The sequence below is a fragment of the Botrytis sinoallii genome (genome assembly GCF_014898435.1).
Source record: "Botrytis sinoallii strain Bc 23 chromosome Unknown BSIN_021, whole genome shotgun sequence".
In the NCBI taxonomy this organism is placed as follows: domain Eukaryota; kingdom Fungi; phylum Ascomycota; class Leotiomycetes; order Helotiales; family Sclerotiniaceae; genus Botrytis; species Botrytis sinoallii.
The window spans coordinates 146,349-167,318 of record NW_024066048.1 but is presented as its reverse complement, the minus strand read 5'-3'; the positions used below and the strand labels follow the sequence as shown (position 1 = coordinate 167,318).

At 42.1% G+C, this 20,970-nt stretch overlaps 7 protein-coding genes across 7 annotated transcripts; 5 read left to right on the top strand and 2 right to left on the bottom strand.

Moving 5' to 3' along the window:
- Positions 1–2,935: 2,935 nt before the first annotated feature.
- EAF02_009673 (uncharacterized protein) lies at positions 2,936–3,307 on the bottom strand (the record flags this gene model as incomplete). The annotated part of the gene is made up of 2 exons (XM_038905721.1): positions 2,936–2,942; positions 3,003–3,307. The coding sequence occupies 2 exons, from the start codon at positions 3,305–3,307 to the stop codon at positions 2,936–2,938; spliced, it is 312 nt and encodes a 103-aa protein (XP_038754461.1).
- A 1,755-nt stretch (positions 3,308–5,062) lies between these two features.
- On the top strand, positions 5,063–6,979 carry EAF02_009672 (uncharacterized protein; the record flags this gene model as incomplete). The annotated part of the gene is made up of 4 exons (XM_038905720.1): positions 5,063–5,429; positions 5,491–5,759; positions 5,807–6,389; positions 6,465–6,979. The coding sequence occupies 4 exons, from the start codon at positions 5,063–5,065 to the stop codon at positions 6,818–6,820; spliced, it is 1,575 nt and encodes a 524-aa protein (XP_038754460.1). The 3' UTR covers positions 6,821–6,979.
- Positions 6,980–8,576: 1,597 nt separating this feature from the next.
- EAF02_009671 (uncharacterized protein) lies at positions 8,577–9,333 on the top strand (the record flags this gene model as incomplete). Its single annotated transcript, XM_038905719.1, has 5 exons — positions 8,577–8,688; positions 8,740–8,775; positions 8,871–8,950; positions 9,010–9,169; positions 9,227–9,333. 5 exons carry the CDS (start codon positions 8,577–8,579, stop codon positions 9,331–9,333), a joined length of 495 nt encoding a protein of 164 aa, XP_038754459.1.
- Positions 9,334–12,146: 2,813 nt separating this feature from the next.
- On the top strand, positions 12,147–12,580 carry EAF02_009670 (uncharacterized protein; the record flags this gene model as incomplete). Its single annotated transcript, XM_038905718.1, has 2 exons — positions 12,147–12,291; positions 12,351–12,580. 2 exons carry the CDS (start codon positions 12,147–12,149, stop codon positions 12,578–12,580), a joined length of 375 nt encoding a protein of 124 aa, XP_038754458.1.
- Positions 12,581–15,567: 2,987 nt separating this feature from the next.
- EAF02_009669 (uncharacterized protein) lies at positions 15,568–15,878 on the top strand (the record flags this gene model as incomplete). Its single annotated transcript, XM_038905717.1, has 2 exons — positions 15,568–15,601; positions 15,673–15,878. 2 exons carry the CDS (start codon positions 15,568–15,570, stop codon positions 15,876–15,878), a joined length of 240 nt encoding a protein of 79 aa, XP_038754457.1.
- Positions 15,879–16,743: 865 nt separating this feature from the next.
- On the top strand, positions 16,744–18,696 carry EAF02_009668 (uncharacterized protein; the record flags this gene model as incomplete). The annotated part of the gene is made up of 4 exons (XM_038905716.1): positions 16,744–16,920; positions 16,975–17,063; positions 17,119–17,708; positions 17,783–18,696. 4 exons carry the CDS (start codon positions 16,744–16,746, stop codon positions 18,694–18,696), a joined length of 1,770 nt encoding a protein of 589 aa, XP_038754456.1.
- Positions 18,697–19,574: 878 nt separating this feature from the next.
- EAF02_009667 (uncharacterized protein) lies at positions 19,575–20,183 on the bottom strand (the record flags this gene model as incomplete). Its single annotated transcript, XM_038905715.1, has 1 exon — positions 19,575–20,183. The coding sequence occupies one exon, from the start codon at positions 20,181–20,183 to the stop codon at positions 19,575–19,577; it is 609 nt and encodes a 202-aa protein (XP_038754455.1).
- Positions 20,184–20,970: the final 787 nt, after the last annotated feature.

Genomic DNA, 20,970 nt, shown 5'->3' with positions numbered 1-20,970 from the left:
GATGAGAATCTTGGGTTCTAAGCCATCGTCCAGAGAGCATTTTGACACTGGTGGCTGAATGCCTTGTATCAAAAAAATTTCTTCTGCGACACTTTAAGATAGATAGAATCAAAAACGTTGCATTTTAATCTCTGTAGATATGTGGTGTTAATATCCGTGTGCTCGCTCTTTTACAAGATTCTCCCTCGATGCTTGAAATGCCGTACACGAGTGAAGCAGACAACCCATTCATGATTCACTGGAATGTATATCAGATGCCAATAATCTTGATTGCTAATTTCGGCATGCTGTAGTAGATGAACACTAATTATCAAAATCAAAATTAGAAACATTCACCTCAACATTTGCAATTTCCCGTGCTGATTGACATACAGCTACCCCCATCAGCCATCTCTATATCAAGGTTAGAATCCATTCTTGAATCATAATTTTCCATCCCCAAGAACACGAAGATTCAAAGTCCCCAAAGTCAAAAGGTCCAAAGTCAAACTTCAACACCTTCAAACAACGCCTCATCAAGCAAGGGTCCTGATCACTTCGTCAGCTTCGTCAATACCTTCACATTTCCTCACAGATAAATCGTCGAATATCTCAATTCAATCTACCTCACCATGTGTTCAAGCTTGTTAACACACTTCGCCTGCGGACACGCTGGCATGCGTAACACCGAGAAATGCCCAAAATTCAGCCAACTCCAGCTCAATCATGTAGCGGCCTGTCCAGACTATAAGGCATACCACCAAGATCAAGCTGGAAAGTGTTTGGATTCCAAATACAATTGTCACTGAATGGATTTTGTGATGAGTCATCGAGATTGTGGAGGAAATGCTGTCAAGAATGGGCGAGAGGTTAGATAGAAATGGCGGAGTTGGATGACAGGATAAAGAATGGGAAGTGAAAAGGGCAAAGATGCTGATCTGATTGATATTTACAAAGAGGGCTGGGACCTGGAATTTCTGGTGGAGAGACGATGAGACGACGACATCAAGGGGCAGCTATTCATCTTCAAATCACAGAGCAGGAACTCTACGAACCTGGAAGAAGGGTCGAGATTGAATCAAAGTGAACATATAGCCAATAAAAAAACATGCCAATCACAAAGCACTAGCTCATAGATCACAAAGCAAGACTGGAAGTGACTTTGATGACCCCACAGTCCCCATATGTTGAGAATCCACTTCCCCACATCAAATCCATTCAAATCATTGTACTCGAGTGCTCTCTTGTACATCTGTTTTTCTCATAATCGCCCTTGTACACTTGAACTTTGTCTACCTCAGCTAGTCTAGAGGTATGGAGCTGATTACACTATGATCGCCACTTTTCTCTCCCCCCATTCCCTCTCCTTTCCGACCACTTACAACGAGATAATCTGGGAAAAGAGGCTAGAAACTCTTCTTGGGAGAGTTTGAGAATGCATGCAGTCAGTTTCCATCTTCAAAAATGTACAAAACTACCAAATATCAAAAGTAATTGCCTACTACTGGAATCGAACCAATGATCTTAGCATCGCTGAAATATCTTCCATACAAGTGCTACGCGTTACCACTGCGCCAAGCAGGCTAAACTATTAATTTCCATGGCGTGAATTCAGTATATGTTACTGCTAGACAAGACGTTTTCCCAAACCCTCGGCAAAGCCACCGAAACAGGAATCTCACGAGGAATTAAATCAATTCCTTTTACCATACCATGAGAAGCTGCATCGAAATCTCCAAGTTTCTCACCGCTGAATGCGTGACCCAGAGGTTTGTGCGTGTTGACAGGCGTACGTCGAAGTCGATGGATCAGCAACATGCGATCTAGTACCCTGAATTCCCGTTGAGATTGTAACGGCCCTCCACGAGGTCACTATTCCAGGTACGGAAATGCAATCTGGTAATGACAGAAACCGCCGATTTTGAGAATGTGACCTTGTTAATGTCAGAGAAACCTGATCTTGTTATGAAGCGGCGTCTAATATTCAAGCCTTCTGGATGTCAAAAATGCAGAGAAAATGTCTTGACTTGTATGTCTCGTTCGAAGGACTTTCTAATACATCAGTTTCTCCAACGCCAGAATTTCGACCATGTATATACGTTCGTCGTTCCACAAACTCCTTCCCAGGATCCGGATGAAATTCATCTATCGCATCCCGCACAATTGCAATCTCAAGTTCATAAGAATTAGCCCCTAGACAGAGATACGCCATCGAAACTCTTTTGTGTAACCGGCAAAAGTATCTCGGATTGGGCTACCATTAACCACTGCAAATTATCCCAGATGACGAGTTCTACCTTCCTTCTTTCTTTCGTCCTGAGTCAAAACTCTTGACTCGGCAGTTTCACCCCACATAGAAGCAGGGGAGGAACGGAGCGATCCCACCTGCTCCACTTACAGCGGTATCGGGAAGGTGGGGGTTTGATACAGAGACACCCAGCTTCGAGCTTCCCAGCCAAGACCTTATTGCAGGATAAAGCTTTCAAGGACGAAGCTTGCTCGTCGGCTGTCTGAGCTGCATGCATGGCTTGATATGTGAATCGTTGTCATACATGATGCATCGTGTATCCCTTCCGGATTTGTCGAAAACAAGTCGGCAAAATCTTTTTTTTTTCTCGAATACGAGTTTTGAGCGAAATTCGTGGCCAGAATAATAGAGTAAAAGGGAAAAACAGTGCTAAATTGTTAGGACGTAGATGTTTCAAAGCAAAGCTAAGCATCAATAATTTCCATACTATGTACATTGATGTTTTCAAAATCTAAAAGTTCTACTGGTATTTGCACCAGAAAATGCGCCGAAAGGAATCAAATGAGGTCCCTGAACACCATCCATCTATCATTCAAAATCGTAATAATTGAGCCAGCCCGAATAACTACAGCAGTGCTCTGACCATTCTGCTTGCTTGTTCTTTCTCGTATTGAGATAGTAACTTCTCGTTTTGTGTTGTGAGTGCCGCTAGATTCTATTGGAGACATGTTAGGCACAATACGCAGGAATATCTGAAGGAAGAAGGTAAACTTACAGAAGATGAAGCTGCCGCGCACAAGTTTTTGCCAATGCATCTGTAGCTTGGAGTAGGTCTAAGTCCTCACTTTCATTTGCAAAGGTCATAGACTCTTCACTCCTATCCAAAATTCTATCCGCCCTGAACATCTCTCCAGAAACCATAAGATCAATGGCTCTTCCATTTCCTCTTTGCTCGGCTCCCTCTACGCTACCTTCAGAGAAGTCAACCCATCCTTCTTCCCTAACAACCTTGGCACACCATCTAGCATATTCTGTCACACTCTTTCCACACTTGGATTCATTTCCCCTCTGGTCATCCATTCTCCCAACATCCCCTCCTCGCTCAGATAATTGAGGAATGTATATCGACAAGTTGGATCTAAACTTGTGGCAAAATCTTGCATGAAGACAGCTTCATTTTTCAAGCCCCCAAGATCTAATTCAGGAGTTTGACTCAGGAATAAGATTGACAACGGACTCCGTTTCACCGTCGCGATGATAGCGAGACTGAGTTGGGCGATGGAAAAGTTTGTCGAGATGATGTCGTATGCGCGCGTGCGGTTTGTGAGATGGGGATGGGGCCGAGGAAGGGATGTTTGAGGGGGATCGTAGCTGGGGATTTGGAGAGACATTATGCTTTTGTTCTTGTTTCTTGTTCTCGGTCTTCTTTTGCGCTGATGGTGACTGAGTCGTTGGAAGTTTTTGGGAAGTTTTTAAGGATTTCGAGGGCAACGAGACTTGGAATGGGGTGGTGGAGGTGGAGAGAGGTATGATGTTAGATGTTGAAACAGAAGAACAAACTAGCATAGCAGGAGATTCGGTCAAGTAGAATTCTAGATGGGAGGAAATTAATGTTGAAGATTATTTGTCCGATCAATATCTACCAAGTCGGAATCGTGAAGGCGGTCAAAACATCAATTAGCTTTAGGTAATCTAACAATAAAGTTTGATAAAGCAGGGTACAATTTTTCCGCTGGGAAAGGAAGGGATTAGAGAGAGAAACAAGAGTCATGCCATTTTATCACATGAGATGGCAACAGCTCCTCGAGATCCCTACCTGTTGAACTGTTAGTTGATGATGTAGTCGCCAGTATCGGGACCGATGCCTAATCCATCATGATTCTTTTCAGACAGACTAGATTTCAGGTGCTCGCTGCGGTGATCATGCCATCGTGGTGGCTAAACTGACACTAGCCGGACTACGTCCAATGATTTTCAATCTGATAACTTAATACGCTCCACAATTTTAGGGTTCCAAAACCTTGCAGGAGAATTTCCATCTGATAAATATCCTTGGTTTTCTAGCCCACTTCCAGTCTTCTACCATTATTTGTCCTGGCTTGACACTTACTTTCCACCAAGACGATGCGGTCAGTACGATAAAAAGCTTGAGAGCTCGCCTGAGCCCGATTGAGTTCTATCTCCGAGGTTCAAGAAATACATGTAAATTTTTCAATGGTTCTCATCTGATAAGATCAACTTCTGCTTGCGTTGCAGTGGTTGCACCACATTACCCACAGGCAAAATGCATGTTCCTTGTAGATGCATCTGGCTCTGAACCCTGCTCATAAGCAGTAGACCCGCCATCGGCCCGGTACTGAGGAAAAATCGCAACATAAACCTCCATAACATAAGCTTCTGTACTCATGGAACTCGACATAAGAGAATGACAAGATCCGACAAGCCTCGGGCCCAGCTTTTCATAGAAAGAAACTTGTACCCGAGCTTTCTTTTCCAGGAAACTTGGTGCTTTAGGTTATATATTAGATAAACAATCACGTCCTCTTTGCCAGTACAAGCATTCAATGAAGGGATTGAACACCGTTTGTAGGTAGGCTCAATGTCTCTCTAGGTTCGAGTAGTATTGCGGCTGTGGTTGTCATGAAATTTGGAGGCTGAGTTTGTATGACTTGTTCAAACAATCGACATTTGAAAATGTTCCAACTGAGAATAATAGCCGCGAAATTGCTATCTGATAAGATATGGACGCAAGTCACGTGGTACAGTTCCGGCTTGAAATGTGCTGCACTTAGAATCGGTCCTCTGCAACGTTAATATATCGTATTATTATTGGCCATGCCTATGCAAATGAATACCGAATACATCAACACGTTCAGATGGCTTCGTGATGATTACACAAGACTAAGAGATGGAACTGAACTGTTTGAACGGGTAAACGAATGCTATGCAAACGCAAATTGTGATGGTCCAGGCAGCAGTGTGGCGCAACAAGATCCGAGCAGTCTGAGGAGCGGCGACCACGATTTTTCCATAGATTCAGAGTCTGCTGGCAGTTGTAGTAACACTCGTCTGGTGGACAATATTACTGTTAGCCAAGATTCCTCTACAGGATGGCCAAGTAACGGCACGAAGCAAGATGAGCCCCGCAGACCTCGCAAAGGGCACAAAAAGTCGAGACGTGGATGTTACAATTGCAAGAAACGTAAAGTAAAAGTATAGGTCTCACTTCATAACATGGAATCTATTTATGTTAATAATTCTAGTGTCAAGAACCCTACCTTCATGTCAAAATTGTGCACGAAATCAACTGTCTTGCAGCTACCCTACACTTCCACCTCCAATATTACCCTTAAAGCCTCGCCAAATGTCTAATCCAAGCCCGGTCCCGTATGGAAACTTGCAAGCTACACCTACGATATTCTCTCTAGATGACATGTTCATTTTTCATCATTTTTTGATGCATGCTCACCCGTATTTGCCCGTAGGGAGCAAGGAAAAGTGGGTTCGTCATGTTCCAGTTCTGGCTCATCATGTGAGTAGTTTCGCTCCCTACACTTTTGAACGGATGTGGCCTAACAGACTATCTCTCGCAAGAATTCTTTCTTACTACACGCTATTCTTGGCTTATCAGCATCCCATATTTCGAGCAATTCACCTTTTTCTCCCTTTGATTCTGCACTCGACTCAGGAAGTCCTGCCAAAAGCTATTACATACTGTCACTCCATCACCGCATACTCGCCATCTGTGGGCTGTCCGCACTGTTCACCAGACTCGATCTCTTGACCGCGACGGAATTCCAAAGACAAACAATACAAGCAACTCTCTACTTGCTGACGTTTCAATCTTGCTATATGTCTGATCTGTCTGGCTTTTTTGAACTCTTATATTTTTTCCGTGGCTGTAGCATTCTACGTGATAGCCTTCTCCTCGTCAAGCAAGACAACAAAGGGATAGAAATGTGCTTTGATGGGGATGGAGATCATTGGCAACAGATGGAGGGGCGACTTGTTGATCTGCCTAAAATTCCCAATAATTCCACCCAGGATGCTAAAAGATCGTTGAATCTCGTTAAAGATATATGCCAGAGAAGTAAAATCAATATGGAATTCTTTGGAATGCTTTCAGCCGTTGTCGAGCAATGGGAAACCTCTTCTCTATCTGGTATTCTTCTCCTCACTATAACTTCTCCTTGTTACCTCTTTCGTGGCATATTATGACTGTCTAACACCTCAATAGCGTATTTCAAATTTGTTCAAATCTATCTTGCGATCAGTAAGATGAGTAATCGTACCTTCTGCGCTTTTATAGATGAAGCAAATCAAGTGGCGAGGGTATTAATTGCTCATTTTTTAGCAGTACAGAAGATTATGGGGCCTATTCTTTGTCGTGAAGCTGAAATCAGTAATCCTAGTAGTTCAAGCAGTGGCCTTGGAGTCGGGGGTGAGATCAGAGGTCATCGAAAATGGGTGGAGGGAATTTGGAGTCAGTTGACCCGGGACGGTGAAGTGAAATGGAAGGAGTCAATGGAATGGCCAAGGAAAGTTTTCCGGAGTGAACAGTCGGATAACCTTGAAGATTCACGAGGTTCGTGATGTGAAATTCACACAAATTTTTAACTGTACTGTATCTGTGCATAGACATACGTCGATAGATTATAATTCTTAGGGTTAGCAGGCGAACTATTTTAACACCACTACTACGGAATTAGTAGAACATGGTCAGATTCTTGTACATGCCATTGGCGGTTGCACCTGATTATTCTCTCCAGAAACTATATGACAATTCTATCTTGCGCAATTACTTCCTTGTGAGTTGCATTCTAGATCTCTCTTTAGAAACTTCAGTAAAATCAGAATCATCCCTCTATACAGAAAGCACACAGATTACTTCTTCTAGTACCGACGCATTCAATTTATTCTCGAATGATAGTCCTTGTACAATTCAAAAGCCTATGTCACTTACTTCAACATAATAATGCTGTCAAACTCAGATGCCCGACAAGCGAAGCAATTTAGATTGAAGTAGAAGAAATTTTTTTAATGCATGTAGTCGTGTATTGATGATTCCGAAGGAATTTGCTAGAATGTGCCTTCTTAAGTTCACTTAGATCATCGTTAATAGCCACTTAAATGTTCTTAAACTAAAAGGTTTATATCTATAGTCTCAGGTGCGAACCTTCTTTATTCTTACCTTGATAATAGAACTCAGCTTATATCATGCAAGCAACATGTCAGATGCTCAGACTATAAAATTGTTGATGCGGGTATGAAAATGATTGATTATGTTGATGTTAAATGGAAATATTGTAGTATAAGTTGAGTCAATTGAGCAAACCAAAACCTTCTTTATTCAAGTCTATGCCTCACCGAGAAGCGAAATATTCAGCATTGAGAATTCATTGTGTATACCTAGATATCAAATGACCTGAAATGGTTAGTGTAACTAATTAAATCATTGAGGTTTCGTTGTTTAAGCCTGAAGAAGATCTAAAGAAGATCATCTTGAGTGCTCATAACGAATGCTACCCAGCCCCCACAAACATCAGACAAGAACCCCTGAGTCTCGCTTATCCTATCAAACATCTAACAATATCAAAAGCAGTAATCATCAGATGAGAATCACTTTAAGTTTTTGTCTTTTTCATCTATCGGTAAAGTCCATTTGTTCACCTCCGCAACTCATCTGTCTTATCAATTCACCTGTTAACCTTACCCACATGACTTCCAATCTCCGAGGCTCAAAGCAGGTAAGGATCAGAATCTTCGAGGTCCGTGTGACTTGTTTAAAGGTTACCTACTGTATACCAGGTCAATTTTGATTCTAAAGAATTCGAAAAACAATTAACTGATATGTCACAAAATGTTTCATTAACTATCAACCCTTCACCATCGTTTATCTGATTTGAAAATTCTTTCATGCTAATGTAACTTTGCACAGTACAAAAGGCGCGCGTCTTATTATAAGATACAATGGAAGAGGAATATCAGAATCCGTACTACCCTATCACCGACCATCAGCGGTATCCTTCTTTTCCTCCCGAGAACGGAGAAGTCCATGCTCAGTCTGGCCAAAATGTTGATCTCCAATTTCAACACCATCAACTTCAATATCAGTGTGATCAGCTTCAAATCCAAAATGAGCAGGTTCAATCTCAATACAACCAACTTCAAATGCAGCATAATGACCTTCAAACTCGGCACGGTAACCTTCAGAGTCAGCACAATGGACTTCAATCAAAGTATAACCTACTTTACCTCCATGTCCGCCGTGACCCAATTACTCTCGCACGTGTCCACCACTCTTTGAGCCAAATTCGTGGTGCCAGTTTCTTCAAACGTGATAATGAGCATGAAGCGCCTGCTGAGAAACACTGCGCCTGCTGAAATCACTGCGCCTGTTGGCGTTCATCGCTACATAACAAGGAGCACTCAAAAGACCCAACCTGTTGTCATGGGAGAACGTAAGATTCGATTCAACCCACCATTTTATTACCTTTACTGATTGTATATAGCTGTCGAAGATGACCACTCCAATCTTACACCTGATCGTGAATATACCCCAGCTCAGCAGGTTCCTCCGATGAAGAAAGTAAGATCAGATTACACATGACAATGGAAACTCTTGACTGATAACTTTCCATAGTGGACGATGAAGATTACGAACCTACTCCCAAACCAGTTGCACGTCCAGTTGCACGTCCAGCTACTGTTGCACATCACGAGGTTAGTTCACCGTGAAGAGGGATCGTGAACAGAACATGCTAATATACCATCGCCAGTAGTTTGCATATTGCGAAGTCTTAATGACGAGAGAAGAATTGTACCATGTTAGAGGAAATAATTATGTTGCTCCACAAATCCTTCTACGCCAGATAAAAATGATAATATTGAGGATCACAAGCGCCTTCGAATCACCTGGGCTGAGAGGGAGAGACTTAATGCGTAAGTCTCATTTCATATTCGATCTAATTACTTATGATCTGAGCTAACACATCAAAGTTGGCGTGTCAGACATGGACGCAAGCCACATGAAATCCGCGAAGGTACCAAGAATGCTACTACCAGAGAGCTTTTGGTATGCCAGTTCTGTCCACAGTTCGAGATGATTGTAAGGATGACCCCAGAGGAAAACAGGCGAGAAAATTTTGGAGAAATATAAAAGATCCCCTAGTATTTTTTAATACTGATATGATATTACTTCTATTTCTATTTGCTTCTGACATATTACCTGTTGTGAAGCTTGTTTGATGAAGCATACTTACTGTAGATTTCTATACCCAAGCACGAAACAAGTAGAAAATAATGACATCGAACTACATTTTGATTCTCGTTATATCTCAGACGGCACAAGATAGAAGAGTGATTAAATGATGGAAAATAATACTTGTATACTGATATGTTCCATATTCGATTACAGTAATGACATCTTCCTCGAAAGCTTAGTGATTTCTTCTTTCTGTTCCAAAGAATTTCTCAAATAAGAGTTCATTCTTTTGCTTTGTGAATCTAGAAAGTATAATTGGTCTTCATAGCATCTCATACTATTTCGCACTTTGAACTTCATATATTTATGATTCACGCAATCAAAGATGAGATTTTCTGCTTCTTTTCACGACAGTAATCGAACATCCATAGCTTTCGATTTTGTCTCCAATCCAAGGTTATGCTACTGTTTTCTGGCTTCTGGATCGAACCCTTGGCCTGTATTGTCTTTCAAGTTAGATCTACAGCAGTATTGATGATATCCTGATGCTTTAGAGGCATCAGCAGCCTGAATACATCATAAAGAACTTGATCGTTTCTGACACAGGAAGAGGACAAGCATGCAATTCTGGAAGCCAGGGCCTGGATTACTTGGCAAATTATGGGACTGTGTATACTTTGATGACCTTTTTCCTGGAGAGCGTTCATTAATCTATCTGATTTTTTCGCCCTACAAGTTCTAACTGTGATTGGTAATCCAATGTGTGGTTCTTATGTCTTAGGAGTGAAATGGTGGTGGCGTTTGGTCTTTGGCTTGAGCAACAAGTTCATCACACAGTGACAACTTCGAACGATCTTCTTTCGCATATTTCCAAGTCAAGTGCTTTCTCTCCTGCTGATCCAAAATCACCATTCATATGCGGTGATCTTGCAGAGTGAGACTCTCGAAATCAGACCAAGAAAATGATTAGTTTTTTATTGAGAATGTCTAGCTTCCGAATCTTCCGAATTGGATTTTCATTTCATTTCTCTACAGATCTGCTCCGGGCATCGCCTGGTCTCCTGTACTGTAGGGGAAAATCAAAATCGCATTTCTAGATCCAGGATTGATCATTCTGTATTGGTTTGGAGAAATAGTAAGCAAGCCACTGCCTACACACCCCGCTATTTATGCACGGCATATAACCCCCAAATGTCTTTAAATTCGTCACGAAAAGGCGAACGTAATATATTTTCAGCCGGATAGACATCCTAGTAATAATTCAGGAGTCAATAATTTACGAGATTTATGCCCATTTATGGATGCCTAACTTGCATGTAAGGGGCAATCGACGCGCAAATCAAATGGTAATCCAATTATATTAGCTAACTCATGGAAGTGTAATCGGTTTATGATGCTCTCGCAATAGTAATCTGACAACGATGATCGCTCTATGGCGTCTCGTATTGGAGTATCGTAGAGTGAATGTTGTCTTCCACGCGAAACCCTTACCTCATTCGGAGTACGTATAGAGTAATCTTTAGTGTTGAGTAACGTGGAAGTGAAAATAAGCTTTTGTCTTCCCTGCAGAAATGTATCAGAATCCATATTAGACGACTTGCATAAGATGTCTGCGCTAGTATTAAATGAAGAATTTATAATCGGAGTTAATGTGGAATGATGATGCAAAATTGCCATTCTCGACTGAAACCTCAGCTTACCCTCGAACAAGTGGAGTTGTGATCTTATACCTGTCAGATTATATCATCACTCAATTTCCAGATTAAGACAATCGTAAAATTATTGCATTACTACCTACCGAGGCAGTTTAAATGAGCCTGTTTCGTAGGTACATCAAAAATCAATCTTTGTAAATCTGCTGTTCTTCAGATATCTCGATATTTATTTATCCAACTCAATTGAATCACAAACAAGCTACGAAGATACTAGAACTATTTTGGTTGATTTGAATATAAAGAAAATATCAACAATATCATATTTGAAGTAGACCTTGCAATTGTAAGGATAAATTAAAGTGAAACAGGTGAAGAATGACGATATTTGGTGTTTCTTGGGCTTCTTTCAATCGTTAGCCACTGAGCCACTATAGGTAATAATCTACACTTGCTGGTTTCTTTCTCTTAAGTCGATATTAGGAATGTGAAAAGGAATACGGTACGGCGAAGGTACCATGGTCTCTATCAACTTCGAGCAATATCTTGCTAATCTTCATGTCAGTGCTCTTGAGTGACTGGCTGAATCACCGACATTTAGTCCTATATCAATATACATCATTGACCGTGATTTGCAAGTTCGGCGATCATATGCTTATGCTTCAGCCATGTTGACTAAACGTTCACTGCGCCAACAATGCATCGCTAACGTGTTGACATGTCAAGAATATGGATGAGACACACTCAGTTTTCGATCCGCTGACACTTGCGGCAGCTAATCTCGGACAGGCAAAAGATTGATACGCAATTAGCTTTATCAATAATCAGATTGCGAGGAACGAGGTTGAAAGCAAGATTGCAAATCGTCAAGACCCCTCATTTAATAACCGACGGCGAAAGCATCCTTGCTCCTAATCTTTAGAAATTCTATAAAGAGATCATGGATGTCCCCCTCTAGAGAATCACTTCACCAGCGAACATCACATCTACACATCTCCAATCGATCAAGCCTCCCACAAGAAGGAAACCCTCAGATATATTTATACTAACAACTAATTTCAAAATGAAGTTCATTTACACTACCAGCATCATCACCGCCATCTTGGCTGCTGTTGTACCAGCTCTCCCTGTCGCAGATGCCGAAGCTAATGCTGCCATGATTCTCGAGAAGAGAGGCAGTACTCAATTCGCAGTCTACACTGATTCTTGTATGTCAATCTCACGATAATTTTCCTCCTTATCACCCTAACTAACTCTTGAATGACAGCTTGTGGTGGTGGTGCCGTTATCTTTACTGATGGAGCTGCTACTACGAAAGGCAATTTTGGCGCCACTCAACATAGCATCAAGATCTTGAGCTTGTCCCCAAACTACCACGTCACCTTTTATACTGGTATCAACCAAGGAGGTGACAGTTCCCAGTATGGAACTGCTTCAGTTGGAAGCTGTGTTGCAAATGTCGACTTTCTGAGTTACGGATTCTACTCCGGAGCTTAAGTGAAAGGTCTGAGAGGACATAAACGAAGGCTAGGATTGGAAGATGGTGTTAAAAAAACTTGAGGGAAAATGAAGGAAATAGAGGATTGAAGAAGTAGCGATTTAATCAGCCATTCATTTATTTGGCTGGGAATGTCTGTCTCCGAACTGCAGCGGGGAACCTGCAGACTTCTTATGTCCATCTAACCACTCTTTAACGAAATCATATAACAGCTGTTCACTCTATCTGTCTTGTTGCAACTGATTGTAGGAAAAGTGAGATGTGATTCAATTCTTCCTCTTCCTCTTCCTCTTTCTTATATCGAATCCAAAACCATCAAAACTCATTCCAGTATTTTGTATCTTTTGATACCTTGATTATTTTGATGATATTTACTCTTACTAGAAGTGTCTTCAATGCAATACATGTCTATCATTAGATTCGGTGCTTTATTCCCTACATTCATCAGCCTTCCACCTATCTCGTTTCTTAGTCTCGTCAAAGTGAGAGGTTTGAGGTGTGAATAGCCCTCGTTGGGTACTGGGTGGTTGTGTTTGAATCGCTGCGAATCCGTCAGTATCCCTTTCACAATCTCGTAGTGCAAAACAGATGGCGTCAGTACAACAAAGGGAACACTGATTAGAGCTCTCAGCTTGTTTATAATCTGGCATATCGAACTTCCATTAACCTGCCTTCCTCTGTGTATGTGGCTCTAGCGTCATTCCTCTTATCCATCCTCCACGCCGGTCAATGATTTACCCATATCTTACATTCTAGCGCACGAAAGCCCCACTGCGACCATTGTAATTCTTACCTCTTCCACCCCAATAGTTTGTTAGAGTAATATTTTGTAAGAAAACCTGGATTCCCAACAAATCAGCAATCTTTGATGGTCCTTTTTCGACTCCCCGTCAGAGAGTCACTTGTGATCCTGAGTCCATGCAACTTCATTCATCTTTTTATGTTTGTGAAACTTCCCATACGTTTGCTTGAGCCCTTTTGGTTCGCCACAGGATAAATGAAGGGGGGTAAAATTACCGAGGCCGATTGAATCATTTAGCATAAACCCCAAAAATAGATTTTTACCTGAGCTACAAACGTATTTAGAATTTAGTGATGTGCTTTTATACTAAAAGTATTCAAATCAGTATAAAACTTTAAAGGAATTGATAAATGAAAGAGGGAGAAGGATAATCAATAATTAGAATTCAAGGAATCGATTGATATAATTCTTTTTGAATTATCTCAAAAATTGAAATTTATATTCAATATAATAATATTCAAAGAATAAAGGACTTGATATTGAAACTTACCTAGGTACAATTAAAAATGAATCGCAATCATGGTGGTCCTCTCGGCGCTCACACAAAACCCACTTGTCACGGAGTTTATATGCAGCACGATAAGTGAGTGCTGCGATGAGGACCACCATGATTGCGATTCTTTTTAATTGTAAGTCTTTACTGGACACATTCTAAAGACTACATCTACTTCATTTTCTATGAGGCTGATATCTGTAAGCTCTACAGGTCTTATTTCCAAAACTCGGTCCCAGAAGTGATGGCGATGGCGATCGTTCTTTGCGGCACCAGAGAAAATCGATTGTCACAATTTGATTCCGTGGAGACTTTCTCATTTGTATCGACATGTATAGATACAAGTAAGTTCCAACTCAACACCACACAATTCATATCTTGCTAACATCACCGAAGCAGATCCATACTTCGTAGTACTTGGAGGACTCAATACACTTGCGAACGAGGAAAGAGGATGCTTGGTCCCGCAGTGCTTGCTGGTCGACAGATTAATCGACTCAGGAGATTCTCCGCTCTGAGAACTCTTATATTCTGGCGCCGCGGAGTCCGCTATTATATATCACAACTGTTGTTTGCCGCTTCTGCTGGGGGATATTGAATCTATATCATTATTGTATTAATATTGTGGCATTCGTTCAGTAATCAATAAATTTTGAACTTTCTACCTTGGTCCATCACAATCAGGAATTACAGCTGAGGTGTTCTACATCTCGAGTGCTGGAAGGTACTTGCTTAAACATTTTGTGAAAGCTACCAGATTGTTAGAATATGGAGAAGGGTATGAGTAAACTATGCGCTATAGACAGCCGAGTGATACTAAACAATCACTAGCACTCAGACAAACATCGACAAAAAAGCTTGTAGGGGTCCACGATGTGCAACAATCCCACATATCATTTGACTTTACAATAAGCAGAACGCCAAGGGAAGAGCGACGCATAGGATCTTATATAGTGTCCAAAACGTTACAGGGTCCCGCGATTTGCAGCAAATCTCGTCTGGACCCGTGCCAATGAGATATAGTACCATTCGCTGGCTGACCCCTCCTACCTCGACTTTCAACCTGAAGCAAAAATGGAAAACAATCAAATGCTCACCACCAAAACCACTCTTACCTCATCATTTTTAACCAGCTTTCGCCCCAGGGAGTCAGGATTTTCAATCCTCCTCAACTCTCAGGTCGCCAAAGCTCAGAAAAAACTTGTAATATTTAGAACGTAAGGAGTTGATAGATTCGACAGGGTAATCTTAAATAGTGACTTTGTGTTTGCATGAAGGCATTTCATCTCATCAAGGCATTGAATGATTCTTCATCGTACGAATACAGTATCTGTTATCTTTATTGCTAACGTGTCTTCCTTGAAGTTGTACCTAGATACCTCAATCCGAACTGTTGAAAGCCTCAAACTATAATATGAGCTCAGAAGAAGAAGGAGATGGTGACCAAACTTAATGTTTGGAAGCCCGTCTAAGGCAAGTGCAATCCCTCAATCACCTAGTTGAAGAGTCTGCTCCTTTCTAGATTTCAATCTCCGGGATTCGAGACAACTTTTACAACCAAAACTTCTATTTATGGCGACCATGTCTATGTGGGATTATATGCATCTTCCTCCTATGAGGATGGAGTTCCACCTTTTAGCCTTAGCGCGAAGAAGTAGCATTTCTAAGACAGAAGCAAATTATCTTGGGAAATGAATTTGAAGGACAATGGAAAATTAACCCGGGGTTTTTAAGTAAGTTACCCTTCGTACATGCGCAAAATCGTGTACGCCAATTACTAAGTCTGTTTCAAATAGGTATGAGCTATTGTGAGAAGCAAAAAGAAGTTCCAGAAGGCTCAATACGAGCAAAGAAAGGATCAATCCAATCTTTCGTTATCATCGTACCGGTTGATGCGTCCGCCTTTCCACCCATCATACTTCCAGAGAGCACGTTATGTATGGCTGCTCTGTTGAATATTGGTTGGACGGACGAGGCAGCGGGGACAATCTTTGACTCTTGAAAGATAACTCCAAACCTAGGAAACTGATGGCGTGTGATGATCGGGATCCCACTCTTATCGAGTGAGTATTTCATTGCGTAAAAAACATCAGGAATATACTGACCCTCTGCATATAGCTATGCAATTTCCATAGTTCAAATGAGAATGGACCAATTGACCATTGCGAAGCAAGCAAAAGTCGATGCAAGAAAGGAAATGACTATCCTTGGACTATCCACCAAATTCCAGGACGCTATGCTAGATCAAGACAGCGATCTTCTCGGTGGTCATGTCAATACGATGGATCTTTGTTTTTGGATAATAGATGCACTGGGCAAGCGATACAGGAACTTGGTATTGAGCTTGAGATATCTGAAGAACTATGCGGCAACGGGCATGAAGGCGATGAATTGGTGATGGAATGCAGCTCAAACATGAAACAGACATAATGGGAACGCGAAATTGAATGCCACTGGGCTTTCTGGGTTTTACAGATTGGATTAAATACCGTTGTTTTACTTGAATACTCGCAGTAGATAGATGTTGTTAATGCATTCTAAACATTCATGATTAGAGAAGACAAATGGTGTGCAAAACGTTTCGTCCATGGGTGTGGAGGTGGGCTGTTCAGCCACACTTGCACTGCCACGGTTTGAATATGGCCCGGGGATCATGGATGTCCACGGGTTTTAACAGTTTTAGGGTCCAAAATCATCGTTATTTCTTACGACAACCAATATTTTCGTGAGTTTCATATCATACCGATTTCCATAGTATGCTAATCATATCTGGCCAGATAATCAAATTTCAATTATGATACCAAGAACTTCGCCGTCTTCATAAGATAAATTCAAGCCACATCTCGCAAACGCCAAAAGGTGTCCTCATGGCCGGTGCTATCTCCACTCTCCTCGTGGGATTTCTCGCTGCCGTCGGCAGTTCAGACCCAAGTTCACGGAGAGGACTAGGCCGCAAGACCGCTCTTGCCGTTCCATTGACTGTGGCTTCTCTTGCCGGGTTCTGGGAATATCAGGTGACTAAGAATGTTCCCGAACCTTATTTGGTATAGTTATCTTCATTTGGACCTCAATTTGATGCACTGGCTCATATTATCCAGGATGAAGTATTCCATATACCACAAGCTCAAGCATACTGTAGATGGGACTATGGTACTTGGGATCCAAAACTTACTACACCACCTGGATTGTATGATCTTCGTTCAGACAATATGTTATCCTAAACATCACTGACCAGAAACTAGATATTGGTGGAGTCATTTCTTGAGCATAGTCTCTGGATTCACAACATGCAATGTACATTTTCTTCGGACAACAAATGTCATTGCCCTCACATCTATTATGATGCTTGCCTGGAAATGTCGGAACCTCATTATTCGGGCCGGGGTCGAAAACCCCACAGATCAAGTTCCTAAGTTGAGATCTGCAGATTTATTACATACAGCTGCAAACATTGCCTTATTCCCTCCTCTATTCTTCTTCTCGGGGTTGTATTATACGGACGTGCTGTCTACTTGTGTGATTTTATACCTGTACAAGCAATTCCTTGAGCAAGCAGAATCTAAGAAGATTCACAAATTGTGGAAAAGTGGTGCATGGTTTTACCTCTGTGGTGTATTTGCTCTTTGTATGAGACAGACGAACATCTTCTGGGCTGCCGTATTCTTAGGGGGGATGGAGGCTTTGAGGACGATGAAAGGCACGTATCGTCCTGCTACTCCGTCTCTGAGACACCTCCACGCATCGTCAATGGAGGAGTATCTGAAAGAGGTTGGTGAGCTTATAAAATCGGAGCATCCACATGATCCACCTCTACATGCTGCTAGTCTCGAAGGTAATTCCAATTCCATTCAGATTTCTCCGCCAGTTCAAAATTTCACCCTGTTAGCAAGAGCTAATAACCTCCAGATTTCATCCTCACACCCCTTTCAATCATCTGGACCGCCATGACCCGCTTCCCGACTATCCTCCTCCGATTAGTTCCCCACATCTCACTTCTAATTACATTTGGCGCTTTCGTCTTCATCAATGGCGGTGTTGTCCTAGGTGATAAATCAAACCACGTCGCTACCATTCACCTCTCACAACTCCTGTATCTCTGGCCCTTTATTGCCTTCTTCTCATTTCCACTACTCATCCCGGCTCTCTTCTCATTCCTCCTGAACTCAATCGACAATATCCTCCATCCATCCAAATTTCTGACTTCCTCTCTCAACACGCAAATCCGGGCCCTCATAACCTTCAGTCTCATCCTGGCATCTCTCCTCAGCTCCCTCGTAATCATAAAATACAACACCATAATCCATCCATTCACCCTCGCCGACAATCGACACTACATCTTCTACGTATTCCGATACAGCATCCTCCGACATCCTCTCATCCGCTACCTCCTCGCACCCATCTACATTTTCTGTTTCTTTCTAATCTTCAAAACCGTTTCTGGATCTCCATCCGAATATACATCACCACCCAAGAAAGGCGCACCCAGCAAAACCCACAACCCCTCATCGATTCCCACCCCAACCTCCTCCTCACTCCTCCCCACCACCCCCCTCTCAACACTCTTCCTCCTCCTCCTCACCACCGCCCTCTCCCTCATCACCGCCCCCCTCGTCGAACCCCGCTACTTCATCCTCCCTTTCATATTCCTGCGTTTACATTTCCCCACCCTCACAATTTCCGCCTCCCCCAAGATCAATATCCGTTTATACGCCGAGACGATATGGTATCTATTGATCAACGGGGTTACAGGGTATATATTCTTGTATCGAGGCTTTGAGTGGACGCAAGAGCCGGGGAGGGTGCAGAGGTTTATGTGGTAGACATGTTTTTAAGGGGTGGATGGTTTTTGAGGCCTAGGGGTGTGGAAGCTGGAGGGGAGAAGTTTGAGGAGTTTAAGAGATCCGTTGGGAGAGGGATTCAAGAATAAATCGGGTTGTTATGGAATGTAATCAGTTAGCGATTTAGAGCGCGAATGTACGTTGTTGTCGTGGAGCATGTTCATATAGTTGTAAGATAGATATAGATAAACCTTGAAGGACATATTTCTATTCTGTATCATCTCACTGCTTCACCAGGCTATACCCACCTTTCCTAATTTCCTGCGCTCACCCACTCTCTGACTTACTAACTCACTTCCCAGCCAACTCATATACAGTATTGATTCAATATTATTTTTTCATTTCATTCCTATTTATTTATCTGATTGGAGTCTTGCAAGTTCCATTCTGATATAATGTTACCAACGCCCCAATCCCCCATATTCAGTTCTGTTCCATATGTTTATAATATGATGTAATATAGTGTAACCAATCCGGTTCCGATGATCCAACACCCCTTCCGTATCCCATCACCAACGCCCGTTCATGAGCAGTAGCCCTATTCTCAATCTTCTTCGGGCACTGGAGTATACGCCGTCTTCGTATGGTGTTTTAATATTCTTATTTCCAAATCCCCGATGCATTCGCCCGTTGCTCCACTGAACAAGATACACAGTTACGCACGAGATTCCTCATCGTCCAGACTGTAGACTAACAAGAGGTCCTCTTGTTGCATCCATTTCGAACGTTCAAATCATCCAAGTGACTGAGTCTACTTTGAATATTTAAATTATCTCCGAAAATAGACACCTTGAGCGTCATATTATGTTGGGATATTTATGTCATACCTATTTCCTTTCCTTATCTCACATCACACTCCATCACAAACTCAATCGATCCAAACTTATCTCCCCTCCACTCCTTCTCCTCTTTATCACTCCGAGCTGGAAGTATCTCTCCTCTCCGCCCTGCGTGCGTCCCCCAATATACCATTTTTCCTTCCCTATTACATCTCGAAAGCCTTCCGAGCTACTATCGCTTCCTCTCCTATCTGCTGACGTTTTAAAGCCTGCATATTTGTTTGTATGGTATGGTGCATTTTGATTTGAGATTTGATTCGAACTTGAGGTTGGAGATGTGGGATTCGATATATTTGAGTTCGCATTTGCATTTTGATTTTGATTCAGATAACTCGAGGCGGCGGGGCTAGGACTCGAATCGTAGCTTCCCACAGGACTACTTCCGCCGTTCGTTCCACGATTTCGATCGATTCCTCTTAGAGCACTTGATGTAGCGTTCGACTTGGTGCTGGTACTTATTTGGCGCGGTTGTGAAGGTGTGGATTGCGAATGTGAATGTGAGTGAGCAGGTTTTTGGTGCGAGGAAGAGCTATTGTTGCTTATGATGGGAGTAGAGGAGAGTTGGGAGGAGCGGAAGGAGGCGAGGAAAGTTGAGAGAAAGGGACGGGATTGTTGGGCTGGAGGTGGCATTCTGGATGAGATGGGTTGTGTGATGTTGATGTTGATGTCGACGGTTCAAGGTCGTTGTGTGCCGTATGATCTATGAGTATTTATAGACCGGTGGGTGGCTGTCGTGTTATTGCTTGACCTTTGAGGAGTTCAAGGCTATTAGTATTGAGAGATATCAGATGGAAGATTGTGGATCATGTATTTCATGCGTGGAGGGAAATCGTGGGACGATATAATGTATGGAGGCGGCTGCTGTTGATGTAGTGACCCGCTCAAGTACATTAGATCCGTCCAAGCGGATATATGTCTCAAGGTGGTTTTTAGTGGATTCCCTTCCTGTTCTGAATCGTGTGTATGATCGATGAAGTGGCAGATGTGTTGGTAGGTTCGTTGTAGAAGTAAAATTGCTGTAAAATTTGATGGTAAATGCTAATCCTCGCGGGTGATTTCGATGAATTAAAGTATATTTGATTAAGGTCGACCTTATTGTTTTTTGGTGTTGTGATTGAACCTCGGGTGTACTCGGCTCTTGCACTTCCTTCCTGGTATTCCTTGTCTGGCTGTGTTTATGGCTTAAGTCACGAAATTGAATAGGAATTAAATGTCAGACCCTCGTTATCTTGTCAAGGAGTGGAAGATGGAATACCAAAGAGAAAATGAGGGGAACACGGGATGATTAGTTTCTTGTCTACTCGTAGCATCGACTGCTGTCCAACGGTAAATATGTTTATACTGCACAGACTTTTTGAATTTCGTGAATATCTAAATCGTAAATTACTCTTTCCTGATACAGAAAATGATCGATGTC